The sequence below is a fragment of the Amblyraja radiata genome, chromosome 18, assembly GCF_010909765.2.
Source record: "Amblyraja radiata isolate CabotCenter1 chromosome 18, sAmbRad1.1.pri, whole genome shotgun sequence".
Classification (NCBI taxonomy): Eukaryota; Metazoa; Chordata; class Chondrichthyes; order Rajiformes; family Rajidae; genus Amblyraja; species Amblyraja radiata.
The window spans coordinates 25,950,859-25,978,445 of NC_045973.1; the positions used below are offsets into that span (position 1 = coordinate 25,950,859).

Consider the following 27,587-nt stretch of genomic DNA (forward strand, 5'->3'; position numbering starts at 1 on the left):
ACACTTCCCTCTCACCCTTCCCTCTCACCCCCCCCCTCTCTCTCCCCCCCTTCCCTCTCTCCCCCTTCCCTCTCCCTCCCCCCCTCCCTCTCCCTCCCTCCCCCCCTCTCTCTCCCTCCCTCCCCCCCTCTCTCTCCCTCCCTCCCCCCCTCTCTCTCCCCCCCCCCCCTCTCCCCCCCCCCCCCCCTCCCCCCCCCCCCCTCTCTCTCCCCCCTCCCTCTCCTCCCCCTCTCCCTCCCTCTCCCCCCCCCCTCTCCCTCCCTCTCCCCCTCTCACCCCCCCCCCTCCATCTCTCTCCCCCCCTCTCTCTCCCTCCCCCCCTCCCTCTCCCCCCTCCCTCTCCCCCTCTCTCTCACTCCCCCCCCCCCTCTCTCTCCCCCCCCTCTCTCACTCCCCCCCTCCCTCTCACTCCCCCCCCCTCCCTCTCACTCCCCTCCCTTTCTCTCTGTCACTGAGTTGGAGAGGGGGCAGGAGAGCATCACCTGGGCTTGCAGGCTTGAGTTGCAGGGAGAGGTTGGATTGGCTGGGACTTTGTTCTCTGGAGAGTAGCAGGCTGAGGGGTGACCTTGTTGAGGTGTACAAGATCATGACGGGCACAGATAAAGTGAACGCTCAGTCTTTTCTCCCAGGGTAGAGGATTCTAAAACTAGAGGGCACAGGATTAAGGGGAGAGATTGAAGAGGAAGCTCAGGGGCAGCTTTTCCACTCAGAGGGTAGTCTGTATCTGGAACGAGCTGCCAGAGGAAGGTGTAGAAATGGATACAATCGCATCTTTTGAAGGACATTTGGGTAGATACATGGATAGGAAGGGTTTAGAGGGATATGGGTCAGATGCCGACCAATGGGAGTGGCCCAGTATGCCAACGATAGACACAAAGTGCTGGAGTACTCAGCGGGGCAGGCAACATCTCTGGAGAAAAAGAATGGGTGACATTTCAGGTCAGGACCCTTCTTCAGACCCAGTTGGCATGGACATGGTGGGCCGAAGGGCCTGTTTCCTTGCTGTACGGCCCTGTGACTCTAGAGCCTTGCAGTGAAGCCCCCTGTGGGGTGTCTGACCCCAGACACTGAAGGGTGAGGGACAACGTCCCTGTCCCAGGCTGGGGGTGGTGGTGTATGTGGGTGGAACAATTCTCAAAGTGGGTGAGCTCCAGGAGTTTGTGGGGGCGGTGGGAGTCTGTGTGGAGATGTTGGAACTGAACGCCACATCTGGGAGGGTGAGAGAGAGGGGGGGAGAGGTGGAGGAAAGCAGGGGGGTTGAAATGGGGGGGGAGAGAAGGGGGAAATGGGGGGGAGAGAGGTGGGAAATTAGGTAGAGAGGGAGAGAATGGAGAGGGAGAGAGAGTTGAGTGGGGAGAGGGTGGGGAGGGAGGGGAGAAGGAGAGTGAGCAGGGGGAGAGTGGAGAGAGAGGACGGGGAGGGAGAAGAGGGGAGGGTGAGAGAGAGATTGAGAAGAGAGGAGGGGCAGAGCAAGGAGGGGGCAGTAGAGGGAGAGGAGGGGAGGGGGAAGGGGAGGGAGAGAGGAGTTTCTCAGGGAGAGCAGAAAGACCATTGTTCTCTCCCAGCAGGTGGATGTGGAGGCTTTGGAGAGGGTGCCGAGGAGGTTCACCAGAACGCTGCCTGAACTAGTGGGTATTAACTACAGGGAGAGGTTGGACAGACTTGGGTTGTTTTACTCTAGAATGTCAGAGGTTTAGGGAGACTTGATAGAAGTATATATACCTATGTGAGTTGTAGATAGGTTAGACAGTCAGAATCTTTTCCCCAGGGTGGAGATGTCAAAGACTAGAGAGCACAGTTTTAAGGTAAGAGGGACAATATTTAAAGGAGATGTGAGGTGCAAGTCTTTTACACAAAGGGTGGAGAGTACCTGGAGTGCACAGCCAGGGGTGGAGGCAGATATGATAGTGGCATTTAGGAGGTTCTTCGATAGGCACATGCAGTGAATGGAGGGATATGAATCATATGAAGGCAGAGGATATTAGTTTAAATTGGCATCATGTTCAGCATGAACATTGTGGGCCGAATGGCCTGTTCCTGTGCTGGACTGTTCTATGTTCTAGTGAACCTGATGATCTTGTTTGTTCATGGAACAAGGAACTGCAGATGCTGGTTTATGAAAAAAGGACATTAAAAAATGCTGGAGTAACTCAGATGGCCAGGCAGCATCTCAGGAGAACATGGATAGGTGAAGTTTCAGGTCGAGACCCTTCACATCGGAGAGGAGGAGAAATTCTTCAAAGTCGGCATACCTTGAATTTCACAGTGGAGCAGACAAAATGTGTTGGAAGGAATTGCAGGAGGGGGTCTCGAAGAAGGGTCTCGACCCGAAACGTCACCTATTCCTTTTCTCCAGAGATGCTGTCTGACCTGTTGAGTGACTCCATCTATTTATGTCTATCTTCAGTTTAAACCAACATCTGCAGGTGCTTCCTACACGCTGTGTCTGGACCAGAAGTGGTTCGGTCAGTACAGCGCAGATCTCAGCTGGTCTGCCTGTTACCATGTCCACATCATCTACACCTCGGCCTCCGCGGCTTTTGATGATCCGGCTCACAAGGAACTGCAGATGCTGGTTTACACAAAGTGAGACACAAAGTGCTGGAGTAACTCAGCGAATCAGGCAGCATCTGAAGAACATGGATAGGTGACGTTTTGGGTTGGACCCCACCCCCACCTCTATTTTCCAGCTCCCCCCCCCCCCCCAATTCCCAGTCTTAAGCAGGGTCCCGACATGAAACGTCGTCTGTCCATTCCCTCCATTGATGCTGCCTGACCCGCTGAGTTCCTCCAGCACTTTGTGTTTAGGTCCAGATTTCAACATCTGCAGTTCCTTGTGTGTCCTTATTTAGGTCAGTCTCATCAGATGGAGTTGAATTCCCCAGTGACACAGTGGTCACAGCACGTGACACCCGGGTTCGATCCTGACCTCTGGTGCTGTCTGTGTTGAGTTTGCACGTTCTCCCTGTGGCCGCATGGGTTTTCTCCAGGTGCTCTGGTTTCTTCCCACACTCCAAAGACGTGCGGGTTTGTTGGCTAATTGACTTCTGTAAATTGTCCCTAGTGTGTAGGATAGTACTAGTGTACGGGGTGGTACGATGGGCCGAAGAGCCTGTTTCTGCACTGTATCTGTAATCTAAAGCAAAGATGGGGTTTGAACATGGGTCTGAATCAGTTGCCAGCAAACCTTAGTCCCTAAAGTGAACATCTGTCCCACGTCCAGCTGTGGTCTGCTTCACTGAAGCCAGCCAGATGCTGAACGTGGAGCATGCCTGCCATCTGGTGCCCGTGTTCAGTATTACAGGACATGGAAATTCCAACGTTAGGGGTGATTGCCCACCCAGCCTGTGTGGAGGGGAGTGGACGGTGCAGTCTCTGTGAAACTGAAGCAATGCTGTGTAGGGCAGAGCCTCAAGTTCCAACAAGTAAATATCACCAACAATTTGTCCTAATCCAGCCAAGAGGGGGCAACAACACTCCTTCCTCAGAAGTTCAAGGAAGTCTGTCAACATCTCGAATGCCTCCTGCCGACTTCTGACCACTTTTCGTTCTGGCCTCATGCTTCATCTGCAGTCATTGACCAGAGAGAGGGGGTTAAACCAGGGCACGGTGTTCACGGTGAATGGCAGGACCCTGGGGAGTGTTGTGGAGCAGAGGAATCTATAAGTGTAAGTGAACAGGTCTGTGTAAGTGGTCAAGGAGGCTTTCAGTACATTGGCCTCCAAGTTGGGACATTGGTCCCATTGCACAAGATGTCAGTGGTGAGGCCACATTTGGAGTTTTGTGCTCAGTTTTGGTTACCCAATGATGTGAGCGAGCTGGAAAGTGAAGAGATTTCCGAGGATGTTTCCGGAACTCCAGGGAGAGGTTGGGCAGGCTACGACTTTATTCCTTGCAGCGAGGGATGCTGACAATAGACAATAGGTGCAGGAGTAGGGCCATCCGGCCTTCTAGCCAGCACCACCATTCAATGTGATCATCCACAATCAGTACCCCGTTCCCCTGACTCTGCTATCTTCAAGAGCCCTCTCTAGCTGAGGGATGATCTTATCGAGGTGTATAATATCATGAGGGGGACAGGGTGATTAGTTGGGTCAAAGAGTCTCTTTCCTACGCCTCTGTGGGTGGCAGGTGGTTACAGATTGTTAAACCACGCGGGGGGGGGGGGGGGGGCAGGGGGTCTAGGGGTACAGGGAGACAGTGGGAAAGAGGTTGCTGAGACCAAGATTGGATTGGCTGTGATCTCATTCAAGGGGGGAGCAGTGTTGTGGGGTGTGTGTGGGGGTGGGGGGGGGGGGGAATATCCCCTTATCTGACACCCTTTGCCTCCTTTTCACCTCCACCCTTTATCACCTACTCCACCCATCCACCCCCTCACCTGTATCCACCTATCACTCGCCGGGCATTCACCTGCCCCCACCTCTCGTTTACAGCTTTCTCCCTCCTACACCATCTGTCTGAAGAAGGGCCTGGGACTGAAACGTCGCCTGTCTATTCCCTCCGCAGATGCTGCCTGGCCTGGCCCACTGAGTTCCTCCAGCACTTTGTGTTTTGCTCCAGGTTCCAGCATCTACGTTTCCTTCCGCCTCCCTGGCTTGTGCGGGGAGGGAGGCTGCTTGACAGACAGCGCAGAGATCTCTCACCCCTCTCCCCCTCCCTCCCTCTCTCTATCTCTCCCCCTCCCTATCTCTCCCCTCCCCTCTCTCTATCTCTTTCCCTCCCTCCCTCTCTCTATCTCACCCCCCTCTCCCCCCTCCCTCTCTTCCCCTCCCCCCATCCCTCTCTCTCCGTGCCCTGGGTCGCTGCCAAATCCAACCCCCTCCTAGCCTCTGCGCCTCACACCGGGACCAGACGGGACGGTGAGTGGGTCGCACGGTCCCTGTTCCCCCCTCCTCTGCCTCTGCCTGTCCGCCAACCCTCGGGCCAGGCAAGGGGGTGGGGGGAGGTTTGGTCTGTGGGGGTGTGGGGGGGGGGTGCGGGGTCCCGGGTCGGTGAGTAGGGAGAGGGTGCACCCTCCGGAGTTGGGTCAGTGCTAGTGGTGGGTGAGGGTGAATGTCCCGGCCTGTCCAGAGAGTGACCCTATCCCCAAACACCTCCACACCGACCGAGAAGTTGCCTGTTTGCCGCTGGTTGCTGACACATCGCCGTTCATGTTGTGTTGCTATTTATATCTTGTTTAAAGCCACACAGCGGGGAAACAGGCCCTTCGGCCCAACTCCTCCATGCCGACCAACACTTGTCCCCGCCTTCTCCGCATCCCTCCAATCCTTCCCTATCCATGTATCTGTCCACATATCTTTTAAATGTTGTTATAGTCCCAGCCTCAACTACCTCCTCTGGCAGCTCGTTCCATACACCCACCACCCTCTGTGTGAAAACGTTATCCATGGGCTTCCTGTTCAATCTTTCCCCCCTCACCTTAAACCCATGTCCTCTGATTCTTGATTCCCCCATTCTGGGTAAAGGACTCTGTGCGCTCACCTTATCTATTCCCCTCATGATTTTATTCACCCTCAGCCTCCTGCGCTCCAAGGAGTAAAGTCCTAGCCTCGAAAGCAGTTTTGTCGCGATGCATCACTGCATGGTTTGGTAACAGCTCGATCTAAGCCCCCCAAAAATGCAGAGAATTGTGGACGCAGCCCAGCCCAGCCCAGACCATCACACAAACCAACCTCCCTTCCATCGACTCCATCTACACTTCAGGCTGCCTCGGCAAGGCCAACAGCACCATCAAGGACCAGTCTCACCCTGGTCACTCCTTCTTCTCCCCTCTCCCATCGGGCAAGAGGTACAGAAGTGTGAAAACGCACACCTCCAGCTTCAGGGACAGTTTCTTCCCAGCTGTTATCAGGCAACTGAACCGTCCTCTCACCAACTAGAGAGCGGTCCTGACCTCCCATCTACCTCATTGGAGACCCTCGGACTATCTTTGATCAGACTTTACTGGCTTTATCTTGCACTAAACGTTATTCCCTTCATCATGTATCTGTACACTGTGGATGGCTCGAGTGTAATCATGTATAGTCTTTCTGCTGACTGGTTAGCTTGCAACAAAAAGCTTTTCACTGTACCTCGGTACATGTTACAATAAACTCAACTCAAACTCCACAAGGGTGGGAGGGAGTACAGGAGAGAGATGGTGAACCTGATCCATGAGGTGCTCGCTGGTCAGCGTGGACTCAGTGGGAAGAAGCACCTGTTTCCACTCTGCATCGCTAAAGAACTAGTGAACAGGCGATCGATGGTCGGCATGGACTCAGTGGGCCGAAGGGCCTGTTTCCGTGCTATACCTCTGAACTGAACTAAAGATGTTGTTCTCAACAGGTGCGCGCTGACTGGTGAGGAAGGATGAAGCTCGCTGTGATTGGACAAAGCCAGTTTGGCCTAGAGGTGTACCAGGAACTGAAAAAGGCGGGACACGAGATAGTTGGAATATTCACCATCCCCGACAAGGATGGCAAGCAGGATCCTCTTGGTGAGTTCCCTCTCTGTCCCGAGTCAGTGGCCTCTAGCCTGGGGCAGGACGGCTGTGCTACTTGGATCCTTGTCACGGTTATAACCATATAACCATATAACATTTGGGTTCATCCCAAACAGCTCCCTAACAGGGGACTCTCTGATTTACGGGCTGTTCCCAGGGCAAGTTTGGAGCCAAACATCAAGTGCTGCTGGAAGACCATCAACTCGGTGAAAGATGGTCTATGCCCAAAACCTGTTGACCTTCCAGCAGAGCGAGATGTCCTTCAGGGAATGTTGCCGACTGGCCCTCTCCAGACTGCAGGAGTTTGTGTTGAGGGACGCACTGAAGCTCGGTGCAGCCAACATCAGGGCTCCGTGGGGGAGGACCACAGTCTAGGGTCCTTCCGTAGCTGGACATGGGGGGGGGGGGGCAGTGGGTCACCCCTCAAACAGGGGAAGGGATAGCACCCTAGGGGGCCATATGAGTGGCAAGGGTGTTTTGTTTAAAGATAGGTGTGAACACTACTGAGTACGACACTGTTGAATGTGTGGACACCGAGAATGTATGAAGTATCAGCAGTTTTCCTTTTGTAAATTCTGAATACAGTTTATTTATCAAATCAAATAAATACAACACAGATACAGTCCCTTCGGCCCAACTCATTCATCCTGATCAAGATGGTCCGTGTACGCTAACCTGGTTTGAGTTGAGTTGGGTTTAGTGTGTTGTCACGAGTACCGAGATACAGTGAAAAGCTTTGTTGCGAGCTAACATTCAGCAGAAGGTCAATACATATTACAATGGAGCCGACCACTTTTGCCCACATTTGGCCCATATTCCTTAAACCTTTCCAATCCATCTACATGTCCAAATGTCTTTAAATTGTTGTTATTGTATCTGCCTTAACTGCCAACTCTGGCAGCTCATTGCATATACCTAACACCCACTGTGTGAAAATATTGCCCCTCAGGTTCTTTCGTTCACTCCCCTTAAACCTGTGTCCTCTTGTTCTTGATTCCCCCACTCTGGGTAAAAAAGCCTCTGTGCATTCACCCGAGTGAGGAAGGATGTGCTGGCGTTGGAGAGGGTCCAGAGGAGGTTTACGAGAATGACCGGGTATGATGAGTGTTTGTCGGCACTTGGCCTGTACACGCTGGAGTTTAGAAGGATGAGTGATGGTGAAAGGCCTGGATAGGAGTGAATGTGGAAAAGATGTTTCCACTAGTGGGAGAGTCTAGGACCAGAGAGCACAGTCTCAGAATAAAAGCATGTACCTTTAGAAAGATGAAGAGGAATTCTTTAGTCAGAGGGTGGTGAATCTGTGGAATTCATTGCCACAGATGTCTGTGAAAGCCAAGTCATTGGGTATTTTTAAGGCAGAGATTGACAGGTTCTTGATTAGTACAGGTGTCAGGGAAGAAGGCATGAGAATGGGGGGGTGAGGGGGAAAGATAGATCAGCCATGATGGAATGGCGGAGTAGACTTGATGGGCCGAATGGCCTAATTCTGCTCGTATCACTTATGGTCGTGAGAGATGGAGTCAAGCCATCATGGCCGGCCAGTCTGATCACCTTTCGAATCACAAGAAGGTTCTTGACACGAAACGTCGCCTATCCATGTTCTCCACAGATGCTGCCTGACCATTTGTAAACGAACATCTGCAGTTGCTTGTGTCTTCACAAGTCAAATGTGTTTAATTGTAGATACAAGGAATTGCAGATGTTGGCTTACAAAAAAATGACACAAAGTGCTGGAGTAACTCAGCGGGTCAGGCAGCATCTGTGGAGAACATGGTGATGCGATGTTTCCCATCTGGACTCTTCTTCAGATTGTGAAACGTCACCTGTCCATGTTCACAGATGTGGCCTCAGCGGGTCAGGCAGAATTTGTGGAGATCGTGGAGAGGTGACGCTTTGGGTTGGGCCCTTCTTCAGATCTGAAACGCCACCTGTCCTGGCCACTGTTCACAGAGTGGGGGGGGGCTGTGAGCTGGGGGGGGGGGGGTGTGGAGGGGCGACTCTGCCTGTAGTAATGGTGCCCCCTCTCTCCTACAGCTGCAGAAGGTGCCAGGGACGGGACGCGGGTGTTCAAGTACCCGCGCTGGAGGGTGAAAGGGGAAGCGGTGGCGGAGGTGGTGAGGGAGTATGCCAGCCTGGGGGCACAGCTCAACGTCCTGCCCTTCTGCTCCCAGTTCATCCCCATGGAGGTGATCGACTTCCCCCAGCACGGCTCCATCATCTATCACCCCTCCCTGCTGCCCAGGCACCGAGGGGCCTCCGCCATCAACTGGTGAGTGTTGGACCACACAACCCCGAGCTAAACACCGAGCGCCGGACAGACTCAGCGGTCAGGCAGCACCTGTGGAGGGAATTGGCAGACGACGTCTCGGGTCAGGACCCTTCAACAGTGGCGGCGGGTAGAGCTGCTGTCTCACAGCGTCAGGGACTCGGGTTCGAACCCGACCTCGGCTGCTGTCTGTGTGTGTGGAGTTTGCACGTTCTCCCTGTGACCGCGTGGGTTTCCTCCGGGCGCTCCGGTTTCCTACCACATCCCAAAGACGTGCGGGTTTGGAGATTAATTGGCCCTCTGTATATTGCCCCTAGGGAGGGGATGAGAGAGTGGGACAACATTGACTAGTGTGGACGGTGACCGATGGTCGGCGCGGACTCGGTCGACCTGTTTCCGTGCTGGATCTCTAAACTAAAACGTTTTCACACTGATGGAGCATGGGATGGGGGGGGGGGGGGGGGGGGGGGGGGGGGGGAGAAAGAACAAGTTTAGTCTAGTTTAGAGATACAGCATGGAAACAGGCCCCCTCCCGCGCTGTACAATGTTGCTGTTCCGTGTTACATGCGTGACGCCGGCTGGTTGCGTGTTTTCCCAGGACGCTGATACACGGGGACACGCGCGGAGGGTTCAGCATCTTCTGGGCGGACGCTGGCCTGGACACCGGCCCCATCCTGATGCAGAGAGAGTGCCCCGTCTTCCCCGACGATACCATCAACACCCTCTACAAACGCTTCCTCTACCCCCAGGGGGTCAAAGGCATGGTGAGCACTGGCCCTGGCAGCTGGGACAACAGATCTCCCCGCCCCCTGGGGAGAGGGGGAGAGAGGGACGGACAGAGAGGGAGAGGGACAGAGAGAGAGTGAGGGGGGCAGAGAGAGAGTGAGGGGGACAGGGATGGAAAGAGAGAGGGTGGGCCATTGAGAGAGGGCGAGGGAGGGAGCGAGAGCAAAAGGGAAGGAGGGAGGGAGGGACTGAAAAGAGAGTGAGAGGTGAGTGAGAGGGGAGGGGGAGAGAGTGAGAGGGGAGGGGGAGAGAGACAGGGAGAGGGACAGAAAGTGTGGAGAGAGTGGAAGAGGGACACTGAGAGGGGGAGAATGAGAGACACAGAAAGTGAGAGGGAGAGTGGGGGAGAGGGAGGGAGACAGAGATAGGGTGAGACAGTGGAGGAGGGAGGGAGTGAGACACTGAGTGCGAGGGAGTGAGAGGGTCAGAAGGAGACATTGAGAAAGATTGAGAGAGGGAGAGGGGGAATTGAGTCTAACGGAGACCCGATGCAGAAGAGGAGATGACGGCGGTGGGTGGGTTGGATCGTGCTAAATGTTGGGCCAGGCTTGAGGGGCCGAGTGGCCTAGTCTGCCCCTATTTCAGCGACCCTCTGCTCCTAGATTGTCATCTGGGTGTGGGGCGTGCATCGCAGGGTATCTGAGACACCGGTGGGGAACGTGGGACACACTGGGTGTGGGTGGAGGGAGAAACAGGCAGGGTTTGGTGCAGTAACGTTGCCCACCTGTGTATGTAGGTGGAGTCGGTGGAGCTCATCGCCACTGGGAGAGCGCCCAGGGTCCGGCAGCCTGAAGACGGGGCTACGTACGAATGCATCCAGAAGAAGGAGAACGCACAGGTCTCAGAGTTCACTGCGACTGAACGTGTGGTGGCAATGTAGACACACAATGTAGGGAGCACCCAGCCCATCATACAGTGTGGAGACAGGCCCTTCAGCCCAACTCATCCCTGCTGACCAAAATGACCAATCTAAACTAGTCTACATTTGGCCCATAACTCTCTAAACCTCTCCTATCTGACTAACACGCAGCAACTGCTTTTCACTGCAGCTTAATACAATTGACGGGGTGGAAGATTGCAACCTTCACGTGGTCCGCCCTGTTTCGATGAATGCAATCAACCCGGCGTGCACAATCAAATAAGATCAAATAGCACAAGTGGTCCTACAACTTTAGGCTGTGCACGCCCTACACAAGAAGATGACGGACACTTGACAATAAACTAAACTAAACTATCCATATACCTGTTCAAATATCTTTTAAATGCAGTTATTGTAACTGCCTCAACTACCTCCTCAGGCAGCTCGTTCCATACACCCACCATCCTCTGTGTGGAATAGGTTGCCCCTCAGGTTTCTATAAAATATTTACCCTCTCACCTTGAATCTGTGTCCTCTGGTTGTTGATTGCCATCGCCTGAATGAGAGACCTCGATTGAAGGCTCAGTAAAGTGGTGCCTGGATCAGAGGGTTTCAGCAACGGGGAGAGGTTGGACAGACGGAGTGTTTTCTCCAGAACGTTGGAGGTTGAGGGGAGACCTGATAGGTTTATAAAATTACGAGAGGCATAGATAAGGTAGACAATCAGAACCTTTCTCCCCAGGGTAGAAATGTCCAAGACTAGAGTGCATATCAATAAGGTGAAGGGGGCAGATGAATAGAGATGTGAGGGGCAAGGTTATTTTACACAGAGGGTGGTGGGGGCCTAGAACGTGCTGCCAGGTATGGTGGTTGAGGCAGATACAAGAGTGGTGTTTTTAGAGGCTTTTAGATAGGCACGTGGATATGCAGGGAATGTAGGGATATGGATCACGTGTAGACAGAGGAGATGAGTTTAACTTGGGGCCATGTTTGCCACATTGTGGGCCGAAGGGCCTGGGGCCTGTTCCTGTGCTGTGTTGTTTTATGTTCTATGTTCAGTGTAACCAACCCTAAAAATCTCACAGGACCAGCCCTCCCATGTGATGCCGCACCCCCCCCCCCCCCCCCCCCCCCCGGTGTGGACGGGGCCCAACAAGTCCCACTGGTTTAGTTATTAGATTAAAATAGGCACTGAATCATATAAGCAGCCACAGTCAGAGACCATGAGCTCTGGGCTGGGGAGGGGGGGGGGGTTGGGGTTGGGTGATGTGGAACCATGGAGAGGTCACGTGTGTAGGAAGGAATTGCAGATGTTGGTTTACACCGAAGATAGACACAAAATGCTGGAATAACTCAGCATCTGGAGTCAGGCAGCATCTCTAGAGAAAAGGAATAGGTGATATTTAAGGGTCAGGACCCTTCTTCATAAGAAAGGTCTTGACCTGAAATGTCCCCTATTCCTTCTGTCCAGAGATGCTGCCTGACCCGCTGAGTTACTCCAGCATTTTGTGTCCATCATGAAATCAGGACTGGGACAGGGTGTCGTGGGAGTGGGTGGGACAGCATGCCACCCACTCCCACGATGGGTGAAGAGTCTCGGTGCTGGTCTGGACAGGGAGGAGGGGGAGGGGGGAGGGGGTCAGCATCAGGTAGTGTGGGTGCTGAGACGGTGGTTGAGGTGACCCACAGCCCAGAGGGTAGTTGACTCACTCGTACCCTTGTTGTCTAGATCAACTGGGATCAGCGGGCTGAGGCCATTCACAACTGGATCCGAGGCAACGACATGGTTCCCGGCGCCTGGGCCGAAGTCAACGGCCACGTGAGTCTGAGCAGCAACCGCACGGCTGATCACGGGCGGGCGTGGAGCGGCTGGGACAGATCGTTACAAACTGTGGAACTGGTTCACCGACTTTTAATAATCTACTGCATCTGGTCTACCCCAAATCAGCTTCTGGACACCGGCGAGACCCATCATAGACTCGGCAACCATTTTGCCTAAGGTAGACACAAAACGCTGGAGAAACTCAGCGGGTGAGGCAGCATCTATGAAGAGAATCCTAGTGATTGAGGCAGTGCAGCGTAGGTTCACGAGATTGATCCCTGGGATGGCGGGACTGTCATATGAGGAAAGATGGAAAAGACTAGGCTTGTACTCACTGGAGTTTAGAAGGATGATGGGAGCATCTTATAGAAACAAATGTTCCTAATGTTGGGCGAGTCCAGAACCAGGGGCCACGGTCTTAGAATAAAGAGGAGGCCATTTAAGACTGAGGTGAGAAAACACATTTTCACCCAGAGAGTTGTGAATTTGTGGAATCCCCTGCCGTAGAGGACAATGGATTTAAGAGAGAGTTGAATTTAATTGGATGGATTTAAGAGAGAGTTAGATAGAGCTCTAGGGGCTAGTGGAGTCAAGGGATATGGGGAGAAGGTAGGCACGGGTTATTTATTGGGGACGATCAGCCATGATCGCAATGAATGGCGGTGCTGGCTCGAAGGGCCGAATGGCCTCCTCCTGCACCTATTTTCTATGTTTCTTTGTTACTGTGTAGAAGGAATTGGCGACGTTTCGGGACGCGAAACGTCGCCAGTTCCTTCTCTTCATAGATGCTGCCTCACCCGCTGAGTTTCTCCAGCATTTTGTGTCTACCTTCGAATTTACCAGCATCTGCAGTTCTTTGTTGACCATTTTGCCGAACTCTTTTGCTCGGGCTGCCAAGGCCTGCTGGATCTCCCAGTTACTAGCCATTTCAACTTCCCCCTCCCGTTCCCACACTGACATTTCTGCCCTGGGCCTCCCTCCATTTCCAGAGTAAGGCCACACACAAACTGGAGGAATAGCACCTGCTTGGGTAACCTTATAACCATATAACAATTACAGCACGGAAACAGGCCATCTCGGCCCTTCTAGTCCGTGCCGAACACTTATTCTCCCCTAGTCCCATCTACCTGCACTCAGACCATAACCATCCATTCTTTTCCCGTCCATATACCTATCCAATTTATTTTTAAATGATAAAATCGAACCTGCCTCCACCACTTCCACTGGAAGCTCATTCCACACAGCTACCACTCTCTGAGTAAAGAAGATCCCCCCCCCATGTTACCCCTAAACATTTGTCCCTTAATTCTCAAATCATGTCCTCTTGTTTGAAACTTCCCTACTCTCAATGGAAAAAGCTTATTAACCTGCCCACACTACCCTCCCCATTCACTCCCTCTTCTGCCTTCCTCCAGTAAAAGTGCGTTCACCAGTTCCACAGTTCACAACTATGTACCTCTCTTGGGATCACACACCCTCTCTAGCCAGCAATCAGATGGTCAGAGAACCTCCCTGTCTGAGGTCATCTGTGGCCGGCCCAGATTTGTCCTGGTCTTTCCTTGCTTCCAGTTCCACCGCCCCCACACAATCAGTCTGCAGAAGGGTCCCGTCCTGAAACATCTCCAGTTCATGTTCTCCAGAGATGCTGCCTGGCCCGCTGAGTCACTCCAGCACTTTGTGTCTAACTGTGGTTCAAAGCAGCATCTGCAATTCCTTTTTATTACATCTCTCCCTCTCTCCCTCTTCCAGAAGCTGACGTTCTTTGGCTCAACCCTGCTGGAGGGAGCTCCCCCCCAGGGCCAGACGCTGGAGATCCCTGGGGCTAGTAGACCCGCCGTGGTCAGCAAGAACGGCCTGGTCCTCTTTGGCAACGACGGCAACATGGTAACCAGCTTCTTCTGGGACCACTCTGCGCCCGCTGGTTGGGCTGGGGGGGAGGTGCTGGGGCCTAACTCTGTGGAAGGTGCAAGGTCACAGAGACTCACAGAGCCGTTCAGCACAGAAACACCTTGTCCATGCCAACCAAGTGTACATGCTGGGCTGGTCCTATTTGCGTGCATTTAGCCCATATCCCTCTAAACCTTTCCTATCCATATATCTGTCCAAGTATCTTTTAAAGCTGTAATTGTATCCGTTACTGTAGCTCCCTCTGGCAGCTCCCACTGGCAGCTCCCACTGGCAGCTCGCTCTGGCAGCTCGCTCTGGCAGCTCGCTCTGGCAGCTCGCTCTGGCAGAGACGGACTAACCCCTGAGTGAAAACTTGCTCCTGAGGTGGCGCAGCTGTAGAGTTGCTGCCTCACAGCGTCAGAGACCCGGGTTCGATCCTGACTATGGGTGCTGTCTGTACGGAGTTTGCGTGTTCTCTCTGTGACCGCGTGGGTTTCCTCCGGGTGCTCCGGTTTCTTCCCACATCCCAAAGATGTGTAGGTTTGTAGGTTAATTGGCTTCTGTAAATTGTCCCTAGTGTGTAGGATAGAACTAGTGTATGTGCGATCGCTGGTTGATGTGGTCTCGGTGGGCCTGTGTCCATGCCGTATCCCTAAAACTAACAAATGGGTCCCTCTTTAATGGCTCCCCTCCAAAGTAAAGTCTGTGTCCTCCAAAGTTAATCCTGTGCCCTCTAGTTTTAGAATCCTCTAACCCGGGACAATGACTCTGAGCGTTCACTTTATCCATGCCCCTCGTGGTCCAGTATGCCTCAATAAGGTCCCAATAAGGTCAGGAGTGCCTGCGATGCGATACCATGTTCTTGCCAGAAGTTTAGACTCAACTTCTAGCGAGTTTCTCAAACGCTGTGGTTTGCTTTCCAGCTGCTGGTGAAAAGCCTGCAGTTTGAAGATGGGAAAATGATCCCTGCATCCAAGTACTTCTCCTCCGCGGAGTCATCCTCGCTGGAGCTCACTGAAGACGAGAAGAAAATCAAAGAGGACGTTCGGGTAAGAGGTCTCCAAGCCCAGGTGTAACGTCAAACAGACCAAAGGAACTGCAGGTGCTGGCATCTGGAGCAAGGGACAAAGTACAGGAGGAACTCAGCAGGTCAGGCAGCATCTGTGGGGGGAATAGACTGGGGCCATTTCAGGTCATGACCCTTCTTCAGACTGATGGAGTAGAGGGGAGGAAGCTGGAAAATAGAAGCGGGGGCGTGGCGAAGCCTTGTGAGTGATAGGTGGATACAGGTGAGGGGGTGATTGGCAGATGGGTGGAGTAAGTGACAAAGGCTGGAGGTGAAAAGGAGACAAAAGGGTGTAGAATAAGGAGAGGTCCCCTCCCGCCTGTATCCCTCACCCCCCCGGCTTTACATCCCTCTACTCTCCCTTTACCTGACACCGTTTTCTCTCCTTTTTACCTCCAGCCTTTGTCACTTACTGGGAGTGTGATGGGATAGTGTAGAATGGGCTTCACTCTGTGTTTGACCTCAGTACAGTGTAGAGGGAGCTTCACTCTGTGTGATGGACCTCCATCATCTCACTGCGTGTAACACTGTTTCCTCGGATCCAGGCTGTTTGGAAGGGAATCCTGTCCAACGTCGCAGAAATTGTGGAATCGACCGATTTCTTCAAGTCTGGCGCTGCGTCGATGGATGTGGTCAGGTAACTCCCTCTCCCTCCCCCTCCCCCGCCCTTCACTGTTGCCCTGGGCACGTCCAAGCTCCCTGGAAAAGCTGACCATATACTATGTGTACTATAGAGCAGCTTACGGGTACATCTCCCCACGTCCCCCTGTCCCACCCTGATCTCCCTCTCTCTCTCTCTCTGGCTTCACATTTCACTCCTCCTCTTCTCTCCCACTTTCCAACACCCTCGTATCTCCCTCTCACCTCCAGCCGTTGCCACTTACTCCACACGTCTATCTTTGGGGATGTGTGTACAATGGGCCGGTGATGGAAGGTAGACAGAAGGGTGTGAGATACGGAGAGGAGGCGTGAAATGTAAGGCCAGAAGGAGGGATGTGGGTGAAATGGGACGGTGAGAGGGCAAGGGGTGGGGGGGGGGGGGGAAGACGGATGCACATTCTGGTGGAGAACAGAGTGGGGGGGGGGGGAGTTTGTTGGTGTGTTATCCAAAATTGGAGATTTCAATGTTCATCCCATTGGGTTGTGAGCTGCCCGGGTGGAACATGAGGTGTACCTGGGGATCAATGTAGCGGGTCTCTCACCCGGACATTAGTAAGAGCCCAGCACTGGGCCAAAGCTAACACACTATATACCTAGAGCAGCAACATTGCAAATATCATCGGCAGTTGTGAAACTCACAGAAAACGCTGGGAACTGGCAGAAAGTGAGAGAAACAGAGTCAGCGTTGGGGGGTCATTAACCTCCAGCCCAGGTCATGGACGGGAAACCTGCTCTCTCCACAAACACTGGTCCTGACCTGTCGAATGTTGCTTGATTGAACATGGAACAGTACAAGAACAGGCCCTTCAGCCCACAATTTCAGTGCCGAACATGATGCCAACAGCAATTCATATCAGCCTGCACGTGATCAATATCCCTCCATTCCCTGCATATCCACATCTAAAAGCCTCTTAAACACCATTATCGTATCTTCCTCCACCCCCACCCCCGGCAGCACGTTCCAGGCACCCGCCGCCGCCATCTGTGTGAAGAAACATTTGGCCCACACATTAAACTTTGCCCCGCTCTCATTTTAGCTACGGCCACTAATATTTGATTTTTCTCTCCTGGGGAAAAAGGTTCTGGTTGAAAGACACAGCGTGGAAACAGGCCCTACGTCACACCCAGCCCACGCCGGCCATCCATCGCCCGTTCCCACCAGTTCTACGTTATCCCACTTTCTCATCTGCTCCCTACACCCAGGGGGGCAGTATCCAGCTGGACGAGTTGGGCCGAAGGGCCTGTTTCCGTGCTGTGTGACACTATTGTCATTGATCATTCAGTAACAACATCAGATTGCAGTGACCTTATCACGGGAAGAACTTTCACTCCTCTCCCCCTCCCCCTCCCCCTCTCCCAGTGAGCGTGTTGTTGGCTCACCGGGTTATAATTAACCAGCGAATGTCAGGATCAGATGAATGATTCATCATAAAACAAATCACAGGGCCGAGTGATGTTTATTATCCGTTATAGAAGTGTTGCATCAACTGCACAGGCTGAGAGTAGATGAACGCACATCAGAGCAGCCAGATCATCATGAGGGAGCACTGCTGTAAATCCTGAGGATCGATGAACTTTCATTAACTCTGTTGCTCCATCAGATGCTGCCTGACCCACTTCTTGTTTCACTTCATTTTCCCACCACACACTTTGTGGAGTCGATGAGTATTTCACGAGGAGGGATGTGCTGGCATTGGGGAGGGTCCAGAGGAGGTTTACGAGAATGATCCTGGGTTTACATATGATGAGCGTTTAATGCCTCTGGGCCTGTACTCGCTGGAGTGTAAAAGGATGAGGGGGTACCTCATTGAAACTTAGCGAATATTGAAAGACCTGGATAGAGTGGATGTGGAGAGGATGTTTCCACTGTTGGGAGGGTCCAGGAACAGAGGCCACAGCCTCAGAATAATAGGAAGTACCTTTAAAGAGATGAGGAAGACTTTCTTTAGACAGAGGGTGATGAATCTGTGGAATTGATTGCCACAGATGGTGGTGAAGACCAAGTCAATGGATATTTTTAAGGTGGAGATGAACAGATTCCAGATTAGTGCGGGTGTCAGAGGTTATGGGGAGAAGGCAGGAGAATGGGGTTGAGAGGGAAAGATAGATCAGCCATGATTGAATGGCGGAGTAGACTTGATGGGAGGAATGGCCTAATTCTGCTCCAATCACGCATTAACTCTCCGCAATTTCTTGTGGTCTTGGGCAGAGCTGCTCCCGAGCCAGGCTGTGATGCAACTGGACAGAGTGCGTTCCATGGTGCATCTGCAGAGGTTTGTAATTGAGAAAACTGAATTGGACATAAGGCGGAATTGGATAGGAGCAGAATTAGTCCATACAGCCCATCAAGTCTACTCCGCCATTCAATCATGGCTGATCTATATCTCCCTCCTACCCCATTCTCCTGCCTTCTCCCCATAATCCCTGACACCCGTACTAATCAAGAATCTATCTATCTCTGCCTTAAAAAAAATTAATTGACAGCCTCCACAGCATTCTGTGGCAAAAAAATCCACAGGTTCACCACCCCCTGACTAAAGAAATTCCTCCTCATCTTCCTAAAAGAATGTCCTTTAATTCTGAGGCTATGATCTCTAATCCTAGACTCTCCCGCTGGTGGATACCTCTCCACATTCACTCTATCCAAGCCTTTCACTATTCGAAATGTTTCAATGAGGTACCCCCTCATCCTTCTAAACTCCAGTGAGTACAGTCCCAGTGCCATCAAATGCTCATAATATGTCAACCCACTCATTCCTGGGATCATTCTTGTAAACCTCCTCTGGACCCTCTCCAGGGCCAGTACATTCTTCCTCCGGTTTGGTGCCCAAAGACAACCGCTCCTCGGCCGAGAATAGTGCAGGAAGATAGACACAAGATGCTGGAGTAACTCAGCATGAAGCCCTCCCAGTGCTGGCCGTCTTCTAACCCAGTGCCCGTGTTGTCTACAGGCTTGTGGAGGAGCTGAGGCTGAAGTGGGGGGGTCTGCAGCTGCAGAATGAAGATGTCTACATGGCCACCACGTTTGAGGACTTCATGCAGAAGGTGGTGAGGAAGCTCCGCGGAGAAGATGAGCAAGAGGAGCTGCTGATAGACCACGTACGTGGATGTCCCGCCTGTAATCCCCACACCGAGAGCTGGGGCCAGTGTCTGGCTCCAGTTTATCCATTGCCAACTGACCTTGTAACAGAAGGTCCAGGTGATAAAATGGCCAGCTCGGTGCCCCACAGCCTCCCCAAGGATGGAGCAGAAAGATAGACACAAAATGCTGGAGGAACTCAGCGGATCAGGCAGCATCCCTGGGGAAAAGGAATGGGTGACGTTTCAGTCGAGACCCTTCATCAGACTAAGAGTCGGGAAGGGGGATACTGGAGGTTTGGGAAGGTACAAAACAAATCAGAGCCGGTACCGATGGCCCAGGAAAGATGGAGCCCACAATGGTCCATCATTGGCTGGGGACGAGGCAATAATGAAGGAATACAATGGTGAGGTGAGGGAGGGACAAAGAGGGAAGGAATGCAAGGGTTACTTGAAAGGTACAGATAGAGTGGATGTGGCGAGGATGTTTCCACTGGCGGGAGAGTCTAGGACCAGAGATCGAAGCCTCAGAATTAAAGGGAGCTCTTTTAGAAAGGAGATGAGGAGGAACTTCTTTAGTCAGAGGGTAGTTAATCTGTGGAACATTGCCATGGGGGCTGTGGAGGCCAAGTCAGTGCATATTTGTAAGGCAGAGATAGACAAATTCTTGATTAGAACGGGTGTCTAGAATTATGAGGAGAAGGCAGGAAAATTGGATTAAGAGGCAGAGATCAGCCATGATTGAATGGCGGTGTAGACTCGATGGGCCGAATGGACTGATTATACTCCTATAACTTGTGAACTTGTGCAAATAGAGAGGTCAGTACTTATACCGCTGAGTTGTGAGCTGCCCAAGCGAAATATGAGGTGCTGTTCCTCCAATTTGCATGTGGCCTCACTCTGACAGTGGAAGAGGTCCAGGACAGAAAGGTCACAGTGGGAATGGGAGAGGGACTTCAAATGTTTTGCAACCGGGAGATCACGTTGGCCAAGGCGGACTGAGCGAAGGTGTTCAGCGAAACGATCGCCCAGGCTGCGCTTGGTCACGCTGAGCAGAAAACGCTTTGGAAACATTTTCAATGATAGGATGCTGTAATATAGAAAGATAGGCTGAGAAAGGATCCCGGCCCAAAATCTCACCCATCCTTTTTCTCTAGAGGTGCTGCCTGACCCACTGAGTCACTCCAGCACTTTGTGTCTATCTTGGGTCTAAACCAGCACCTGCAGTTCTTTGTTTCTGTAACATGGAAATCTCCCAACTGATCCTCCTCCCCTCATTCCCAACACCCTTTATTCGGGGGCCACAGCTGGTAGAGCCGCTGACTCTATATTTTTTCTATACTTTAAAAACGCATTGCCATTAAAGTGGTTTGTAAGCTTTTATTGGTGTTAATGGCAGTGGAGCTGGAAATTTGATATGTTTGATATTTTTCTCTACCTGTGATTTTCTAATTTCAAAGTAGCAGGATATTTCCCAAATTTACTGTAATATAACCTTTTAGGGAAGATCAGACGAGCTAGTGGGATTATAAATGGCATCACTGGAGGCTCGCTGGAGGCAACCGTTGAGCTGTAACTTTACTTTGTGTAGCAATTTAGTTTCCAAAGTTGATAGTTGGTGGCATTGTGAACTTTCGTCGGGGGAGAGTTATAGAAGGTTATATTAGTTGGATACTAATATATTAAATCACATACTCCATGGTTTTCTGAGCTAGTTTTCCAAGAAAAAAACTGCAGTAATCAAAGCCCGAAAAGGTAGGATGGGGCTGAAGCCCAGTGTTTAGACAGTGCAATGTGTTTTTTTTTATCATTCCAATAGAATGATTTTCCAACTCCAGTGGTAATTAAACTTTTTTTTTTTCACTCCTAGTTTTCTTTACATATTTTTAGGACGTTCAAAATGTTGAATAAAATAAACACTTACGAAATGAGTTAATTTTTGTTTTTTGCTTATGTGACAAAAGAAATTGTATATAAAATTATACACAAGAAGACGGAAAAAAAACACAAGATAATTTAGTCGAGGGTGAATGAAATGTTGTGATAAAGACTCGAGGGTGAATGATGCTGAGATAGTTTAAGAAGCGCTGGACTAACGCACCCCCCGCTCTCTCCCACACCCACACCCACACCCGCAGAGCAAGTGTCTCAGTCACTGTCGCCGGGGGGTGAGTCTGATGTAACCGGTTCCTGTCTCTGGGGTTTACAGGTTGAAATGGACATTAACGGCCGGACCCTGCGCCTGCCTCACCAAACCTTCATCAACGGCCAGTTCGTGGACGCAGAGGGAGGGGCCTGGTACCACACCATCAACCCCACCCACGGAACAGTGAGTCCACCAGGGCTGGCAGAGAGAGTAACACTGACACACTGACACAGAAAATACATGGCTGGGGGGGGGGGGGGGGGGGGGGGGGGGGGGGCAGAGAGGGGCGGAGAAAGATACAGAGAGAGACACAGGGTTAAATATATATGGATAGAGGGATACCGAGGCAGAGAGGGATAAAGAGAGAAACAAAGACAGTGAGAGAGAGATTGAGGGAAACAGAAAGGCAAAGAGGGAGAGAAATGTACAGAGAGAGAGAGAGGCTGAGAGAGACAGGGATAGATAGAGAGAGAGAGAGAGAGCGAGAGAGAGAGAGACAGAGAGAGAGAGAGATACGGAAAGGCTTCCTGACCCTGCCCTCTACGCCCTTCATTCTCTCTCTCACTCTCCCTATCATCCCCATCTCTCTATTTTCCATCCTTTTCTCGTATTCTTTCTCTCCTAACCTACCCACCTCTCTCTCTCTCTCTCTCTGTCTCTCTGTCTCTCTGTCTCTCTGTCTCTCTGTCTCTCTGTCTCTCTGTCTCTCTGTCTCTCTGTCTCTCTGTCTCTCTGTCTCTCTGTCTCTCTGTCTCTCTGTCTCTCTGTCTCTCTGTCCCCCCCCTGTCCCCCCCTGTCCCCCCCCCCTGTCCCCCCCCCCCTGTCCCCCCCTGTCCCCCCCTGTCCCCCCCTGTCCCCCTCACACACACACTCTTGTTCCCAACTTCCTAACCCTGCCTATCTCCTTGACTTTGTTCTTCCTCACCGCCTGCCCCCCTCACCTTCTCCGTGTCTGTGCACCAGGTGATCTGCAAGGTGTCGCTGGCCCAGATATCTGATGTGGACAAGGCCGTGGCCGCAGCGAAGGAAGCCTTTGAGTCCGGCGAGTGGGGCCGGATGAATCCCAGGGACCGGGGCCGCCTGCTCTACAGGTAACCACCCATCACTGGCAACGTCCATTGGACCTCTCCCACACTGTACGTGTAGGTAACACGATGCTCACCCTGGCCTGGCTTGTCTTGGCTTGATTTGGCTTGGCTTATCTAGGCTTGGCTTATCTTGGTTTGGCTTAGCTTGGCTTGGTTTGAGAAGTGGAGCATGGGAGGGGAGCTCCCTCCATCCGTGGTGCCGGATGTTCCAGGGATGAGGAGCTGGATCTGGGGGCATCTTGAGCTGCCGCTGGTGCTGACATTAGTGTGCTCCATCCCTAGGCTGGCTGATCTGATGGAGGAGCACCAGGAGGAGCTGGCCACCATCGAGGCCATCGACTCGGGTGCCGTCTACACCCTGGCCCTGAAAACCCACGTGGGCATGTCCATCCAGACCTTCCGCTACTTTGCCGGCTGGTGCGACAAGATCCAGGTCTGTGCCGCCTGCCGTGGCTGCTGAACCGCCCGTGGTAACACGACTGCCCACTGCCCACACACAACTACACACCACACACATCTGTACACTGGCACACACAACTACACACCACACACATCTGTACACTGGCACACACCTTGACACTGACACCACGGTGCACATGTGCAGACTGTCACGTGTACACCTGTGCATCGGCACACATGTACATGGGCACATGGTATATGCTCACACATTCACACAGCTGGTAAACATGTCATTAACACTTATACATCCACACGCATCTGTTCAACCAGATAGTTTTGCACACATCTGTGGCCCATGTGCGGGTCTGTGTGCCAACGTACGGCTGTGTGCCCGTGTACAGGTGTACAGCTATTTCTGTGTGCGGCCATGTCCCCTTATGTGCCCATGTGCGGGGGTGTACAGGTGTGCCTGTGTGCGGCCATACCTGTACACCTGTGGAGCTGGCACACCTGAGGCGGTGCACGCTGCCAGTTGACCATAGGGTTGTGTCCGGGTACCCTCTCACACCGCCTGCCCTTCCTCCCCAGGGCTGCACCATCCCAATCAACCAAGCCCGGCCCAATCGCAACCTGACCTTCACCAAGAGGGAGCCCATTGGGTGAGTGCTGGCAATCCACCTCGCTATGTTAGCTGGCAGGTGGGGGTGGGGGGAGGTGGGGTTGGGGTTGGATGGTGGTGTGGGGAGGAATGGTGGGAGGGAACTGGGGGGGGGGGGTGATGGAGAGGGTAGGGGGTGGGTATGTTGGGGAGGGGGGAAGGAGAACCGTGCGGCTGCTTGTGTGACTTCAGAGCAACGCTGAGGAGGCACATCGGAGAATGCAGAATGGGTGATGGATTCACCGACACCCTGTGCCTCAAACCATCCCCCTCTCTGCCCCCCCCCTCTCTGCCCCCCCCCTCTCTGCCCCCCCCCCTCTCTGCCCCCCCCCCTCTCTGCCCCCCCCTCTCTGCCCCTCCCCCTCTCTGCCCCCCCTCTCTCTGCCCCCCCCTCTCTCTGCCCCCCCCTCTCTGCCCCCCCTCTCTGCCCCCCCTCTCTGCCCCCCCCTCTCTGCCTCCCCCTCTCTGCCCCTCCCTCTCTGCCCCCCCCTCTCTGCCCCCCCCCTCTCTGCCCCCCCCCCTCTGCCCCCCCCTCTCTGCCACCCCTCTCTGCCCCCCTCTCTCTCCCCCGGTGCAGGGTGTGTGGGGTGGTGATCCCGTGGAACTACCCGCTGATGATGTTGGCGTGGAAGGCAGCCGCCTGCCTGGCCGCGGGGAACACTCTGGTGCTCAAACCGGCACAGGCAAGTGGTCGCCGAGTGCCCGCGTCACGTGCCACACGGGGTCACACACATGGTCACACAGGGTCACATGGGGTCACACGTGGTCACACACAGGGTCACACATGGGGACACGTGGTCACACATGTGGTCACATACAGCACGGTGCAGGAGTCAGCCAGTCACCGAGCCGTACAGCAGAGAAACAGGCCCTTCGGCCCACCTAGTCCATGCCGACCCAGTGGGCATTCTGGGCAAGTCCCATTTACGTACATTTGGCCCATATCCCTCTGTACCCTTCATATCCATATATCTGTCCATATCCACCAGTATCCACCTATCACTCGCCGGCCTCTACGCCGCCCCTTATCCAGCCACATCCCCACTCCTCCTCCAACACAGCAAGATCCCAGGACAATAGCCATGTCATCTCCCATCCCCGAACCCCCTCTTGTTGCCCATTGAGGGGACAAATGATGCCCCACAGGGTGGGGGGAGCTCGGGTGGAACGTCCGTCACCGGTCAGCAGGCTGAGGCACGGAATGTCCCACGCTGGGCCGCTGCCGAGACTGTTCCTCGTGGACAGTCGGGATCTGCGGTGTGTAAATCCCCTTGAGGAGAAGGCAGGAGACTGGGGTTGAGAGTGAACGATAGATCATCCATTGTGGAATGGCATAGACTTGATGGGCCGAATGACCTCATTCTGCTCCTGAGACCTATGAATTTATGCGCACCATGGGATTGCCGGGGGGGGGGGGGGGGGGGGGGGAGGAGAGGGGGGGGAGAGGGGGAGTTTACTGACCCCCACGATCTCCCCTTCCTTCCAATAGGTGACGCCCTTGACAGCGTTGAAATTCGCCGAGCTCACGGTAAAGGCAGGAATCCCAAAGGGGGTGGTCAACATTCTCCCGGGAGCCGGTAGGTAACACCGCCCCTCCCCCACCGCCCCCCCCCCTCACCGCCCCCCCCACACCGCCCCTCCACCACTGCCCCCCCCCCCCCCCACCATCACCGCCCCCCCCCCTCACCGTCCCCCCCCCTCACCGCCCCTCCCACAGTGTGTGTGTCGGTTGAGGGGATTGTAGGGGTGACTGGCGTTTGGGTGTAGGTTGGGTGGTGTGTGAGGGGTTTTGGGGGCTGTTTCTCCGCCCCTGCTCTGAGCGGCCATTCCTGTCCCTCAGGTTCCCTCATCGGGCAGAGAATATCGGAGCATCCAGACGTTCGGAAGTTGGGCTTCACTGGGTCAACCCCGGTTGGGAAGCAGATCATGAAGAGGTAACAGGGGTCCCTGGGGAAGGTTCAGGAGTAGAACACAACATGCTGGAGGAACTCAGCAGGTCAAGCAGCATCTGTGGAGGGAATGGACAGACAATGTATTGGTTTGGGACTCTTCTTCAGCCCTGCTGCCCAAGACCCCCATCACTATAAACTCTTAGATAGACACAAAATGCTGGAGGAACTCAGGGGTCAGGCAGCATCTCTGGAGAAAAGGAATAGGTGACGTTTCGAGTCGAGACCCTTCTTCAGATTGAGAGTCTGGGGAGAGGGCAACGGAGAGATATGAAAAGGTACATACAACAAATTAATGAAAGATATGCTAAAAAAACAAATGAAAGCCAGCGACAATGGTCAAGGAAAGGTGGAGCCCACAATGGTCCATTGTTGGCTGTGGGGAAGATAATAATGATTGATACAAACAGTGGAACCCAACAGGACGACAGTGAAACTAGTACAACGGGGGGGGGGAGAGATGGAGAGAGAGGGGATGCAGGGGTTACTTGAAGTTAGAGAAATCAATATCCATACCGCTGGGTTGTAAGTTGCCCAAGTAAAATATGAGATGCTGTTCCTCCAATTTGCGTTTGGTCTCACTCTGACGATGGAACATGCTTCCCAGTACACCCTTCCTATCCATCTATTTGTTTTTTAAAAGCCGTAATTGTATCTACTTCCATAGCTTCCTCTGGCTGCTCGTTGCAGTTACAGACTACCCTCTGAGTGGAAAAGCTGCCCCTGAGGTCCCTCTAAACCCTCCCTATCCAGATACCTCCCAAACGTCCATTGGAAGTCAAAATTGGGAAAAAGTTGTAGGGGAAGAGTGAATCTAACACCAACTCTGAGCGGTGGGACCCATGGGTGCTCAGCTTACCCACCACCAACACCCTCCCCCCCCCCCCCACCCCACCCAACCCCACCCAACCCCACCCAACACCACCTCCCCCATCCCACCCAATGCAACCCCACCCAACACTACCCCACCCAACCCCACCTTCACCCCACCCCACCCAAAACCACCCCCCACCCAACCCCACCACACACACCCACAACCCACCCCCACCCCCACCCCCACCTCACCCCACTGCAAGAATTCCCTCTGTGGGCTGAATCGGTTGGGAAAGCTTTGCCCCTCCAGACACCAGTCTCCACCGCTGGGCAGGAGAGTCACGTAGCTCCCCTCCCCTCCATGCCGATACCACCCCACTGCCCTGTGGAGTGGCGGATGGAGGGGGAGGTTCCCACAGGCCGGAGACGGGATTGGGGAGGAGGTGGGGGGGGAGGGGGGCTGGTGATCTCCACAGACTGAGCATGAAAAGAGAGTCACGCTGCCCTTCCTTCCACAGCTGTGCAGTCAGCAACGTGAAGAGAGTCTCGCTGGAACTCGGAGGCAAATCCCCGCTCTTAATCTTTGCCGACTGTGATTTGGACAAGGCGGTGCGGATGGTAAGGTGGACAGACCTGGGCTGCACCGGGAGGGAGTGGTGGGTGGGTGGTGGGTGAGGTGGGGACAGCATGAGAAACCCTGAGGTTCCCCACACCCTCCCGTCACACACACTGCAGGTTAGTGGTGGATCTTATCGCGAGCTCTGATATGGATGTCCCATCGTCCCTGCCACTGGGAGGGATAGTTAACAACCCCTGATTGACACAAAATGCTGGAGTAACTCAGCGGGACAGGCAGCATCTCCGGAGAGAAGGAATGGGTGACATTACGAGTCGAGACCCTTTTTCGGACTGAAAGTCACGGGATAGGGAAACAAATGATATACAATACAATACAATTTATTTGTTGTCATTTGAACCCAGAGGTTCAAACGAAATTTGGTTTCTGCAGTCATACAAACAAGAAGAAGAACCAAGACACAACACAATTTACACAAACATCCATCACAGTGAATCTCCTCCTCACTGTGATGGAAGGCAAAGTCTTATCTCTCCCCTGCACTCCTCGTTCTCCTCCCGATGTCAGAGTCAAAGCCCCCGGCAGGGCGATGGTAAATACGTCCCGTGGCAATTATAAAGCCGGGTGATGCAAGGCCCTGCTCCGAATCTTGGTGTTGGAGCCCCCGGCGGGCGCTAACAAGTCCCGCGGCCATTTAAAGCCGCGCGGGGCGATGATGTAAGGCCCCGCTCCAGGTCATCCTCAACCCCGCAACTCGGGCGGGAGAAGTCGCCGTTGCGGAAGCCCCGAAAAGCGGTCTCCCAGCAGGGACCCGCGGGCTCCCGGTGTCACCGTCCACCGGGCAGGCGGTTGGAGCCTCCGAATCTCCTGGGTCTGGCCGCAACAGCGCGCCACCACCGCTCCTCCCGCTCCGAACTCGGCCAGCTCCGCGATGGTGGGTAAGTCCGCAGGCTCCACGACTGGAGCCCCAGGTCGTTCCGGTTGGAGGCCGCTCCACGGTGCTAGGCCCCAATGACAACGGAGACCCGACAGAGAAAAGGTTGGGTTCTCCG

General features: G+C 53.5%; 1 protein-coding gene across 1 annotated transcript in view; it reads left to right on the top strand.

Moving 5' to 3' along the window:
* The first annotated feature begins 4,740 nt into the window (after positions 1-4,740).
* The window catches only part of LOC116983255 (cytosolic 10-formyltetrahydrofolate dehydrogenase-like), a 32,011-nt gene continuing 9,164 nt past the window's right edge, over positions 4,741-27,587 (top strand). The window contains exons 1-18 of the mRNA XM_033036938.1: positions 4,741-4,859; positions 6,325-6,475; positions 8,516-8,750; positions 9,346-9,511; positions 10,270-10,371; positions 12,122-12,211; positions 13,964-14,098; positions 15,025-15,150; positions 15,713-15,804; positions 18,779-18,926; positions 21,115-21,234; positions 22,015-22,142; positions 22,422-22,572; positions 23,127-23,197; positions 23,774-23,879; positions 24,686-24,773; positions 25,037-25,130; positions 26,477-26,576. Coding sequence (XP_032892829.1) covers positions 6,349-6,475; positions 8,516-8,750; positions 9,346-9,511; positions 10,270-10,371; positions 12,122-12,211; positions 13,964-14,098; positions 15,025-15,150; positions 15,713-15,804; positions 18,779-18,926; positions 21,115-21,234; positions 22,015-22,142; positions 22,422-22,572; positions 23,127-23,197; positions 23,774-23,879; positions 24,686-24,773; positions 25,037-25,130; positions 26,477-26,576 — 2,079 coding nt within the window. The 5' untranslated portion in view covers positions 4,741-4,859; positions 6,325-6,348. The remainder of the gene's footprint in view (positions 4,860-6,324; positions 6,476-8,515; positions 8,751-9,345; positions 9,512-10,269; positions 10,372-12,121; positions 12,212-13,963; positions 14,099-15,024; positions 15,151-15,712; positions 15,805-18,778; positions 18,927-21,114; positions 21,235-22,014; positions 22,143-22,421; positions 22,573-23,126; positions 23,198-23,773; positions 23,880-24,685; positions 24,774-25,036; positions 25,131-26,476; positions 26,577-27,587) is intronic.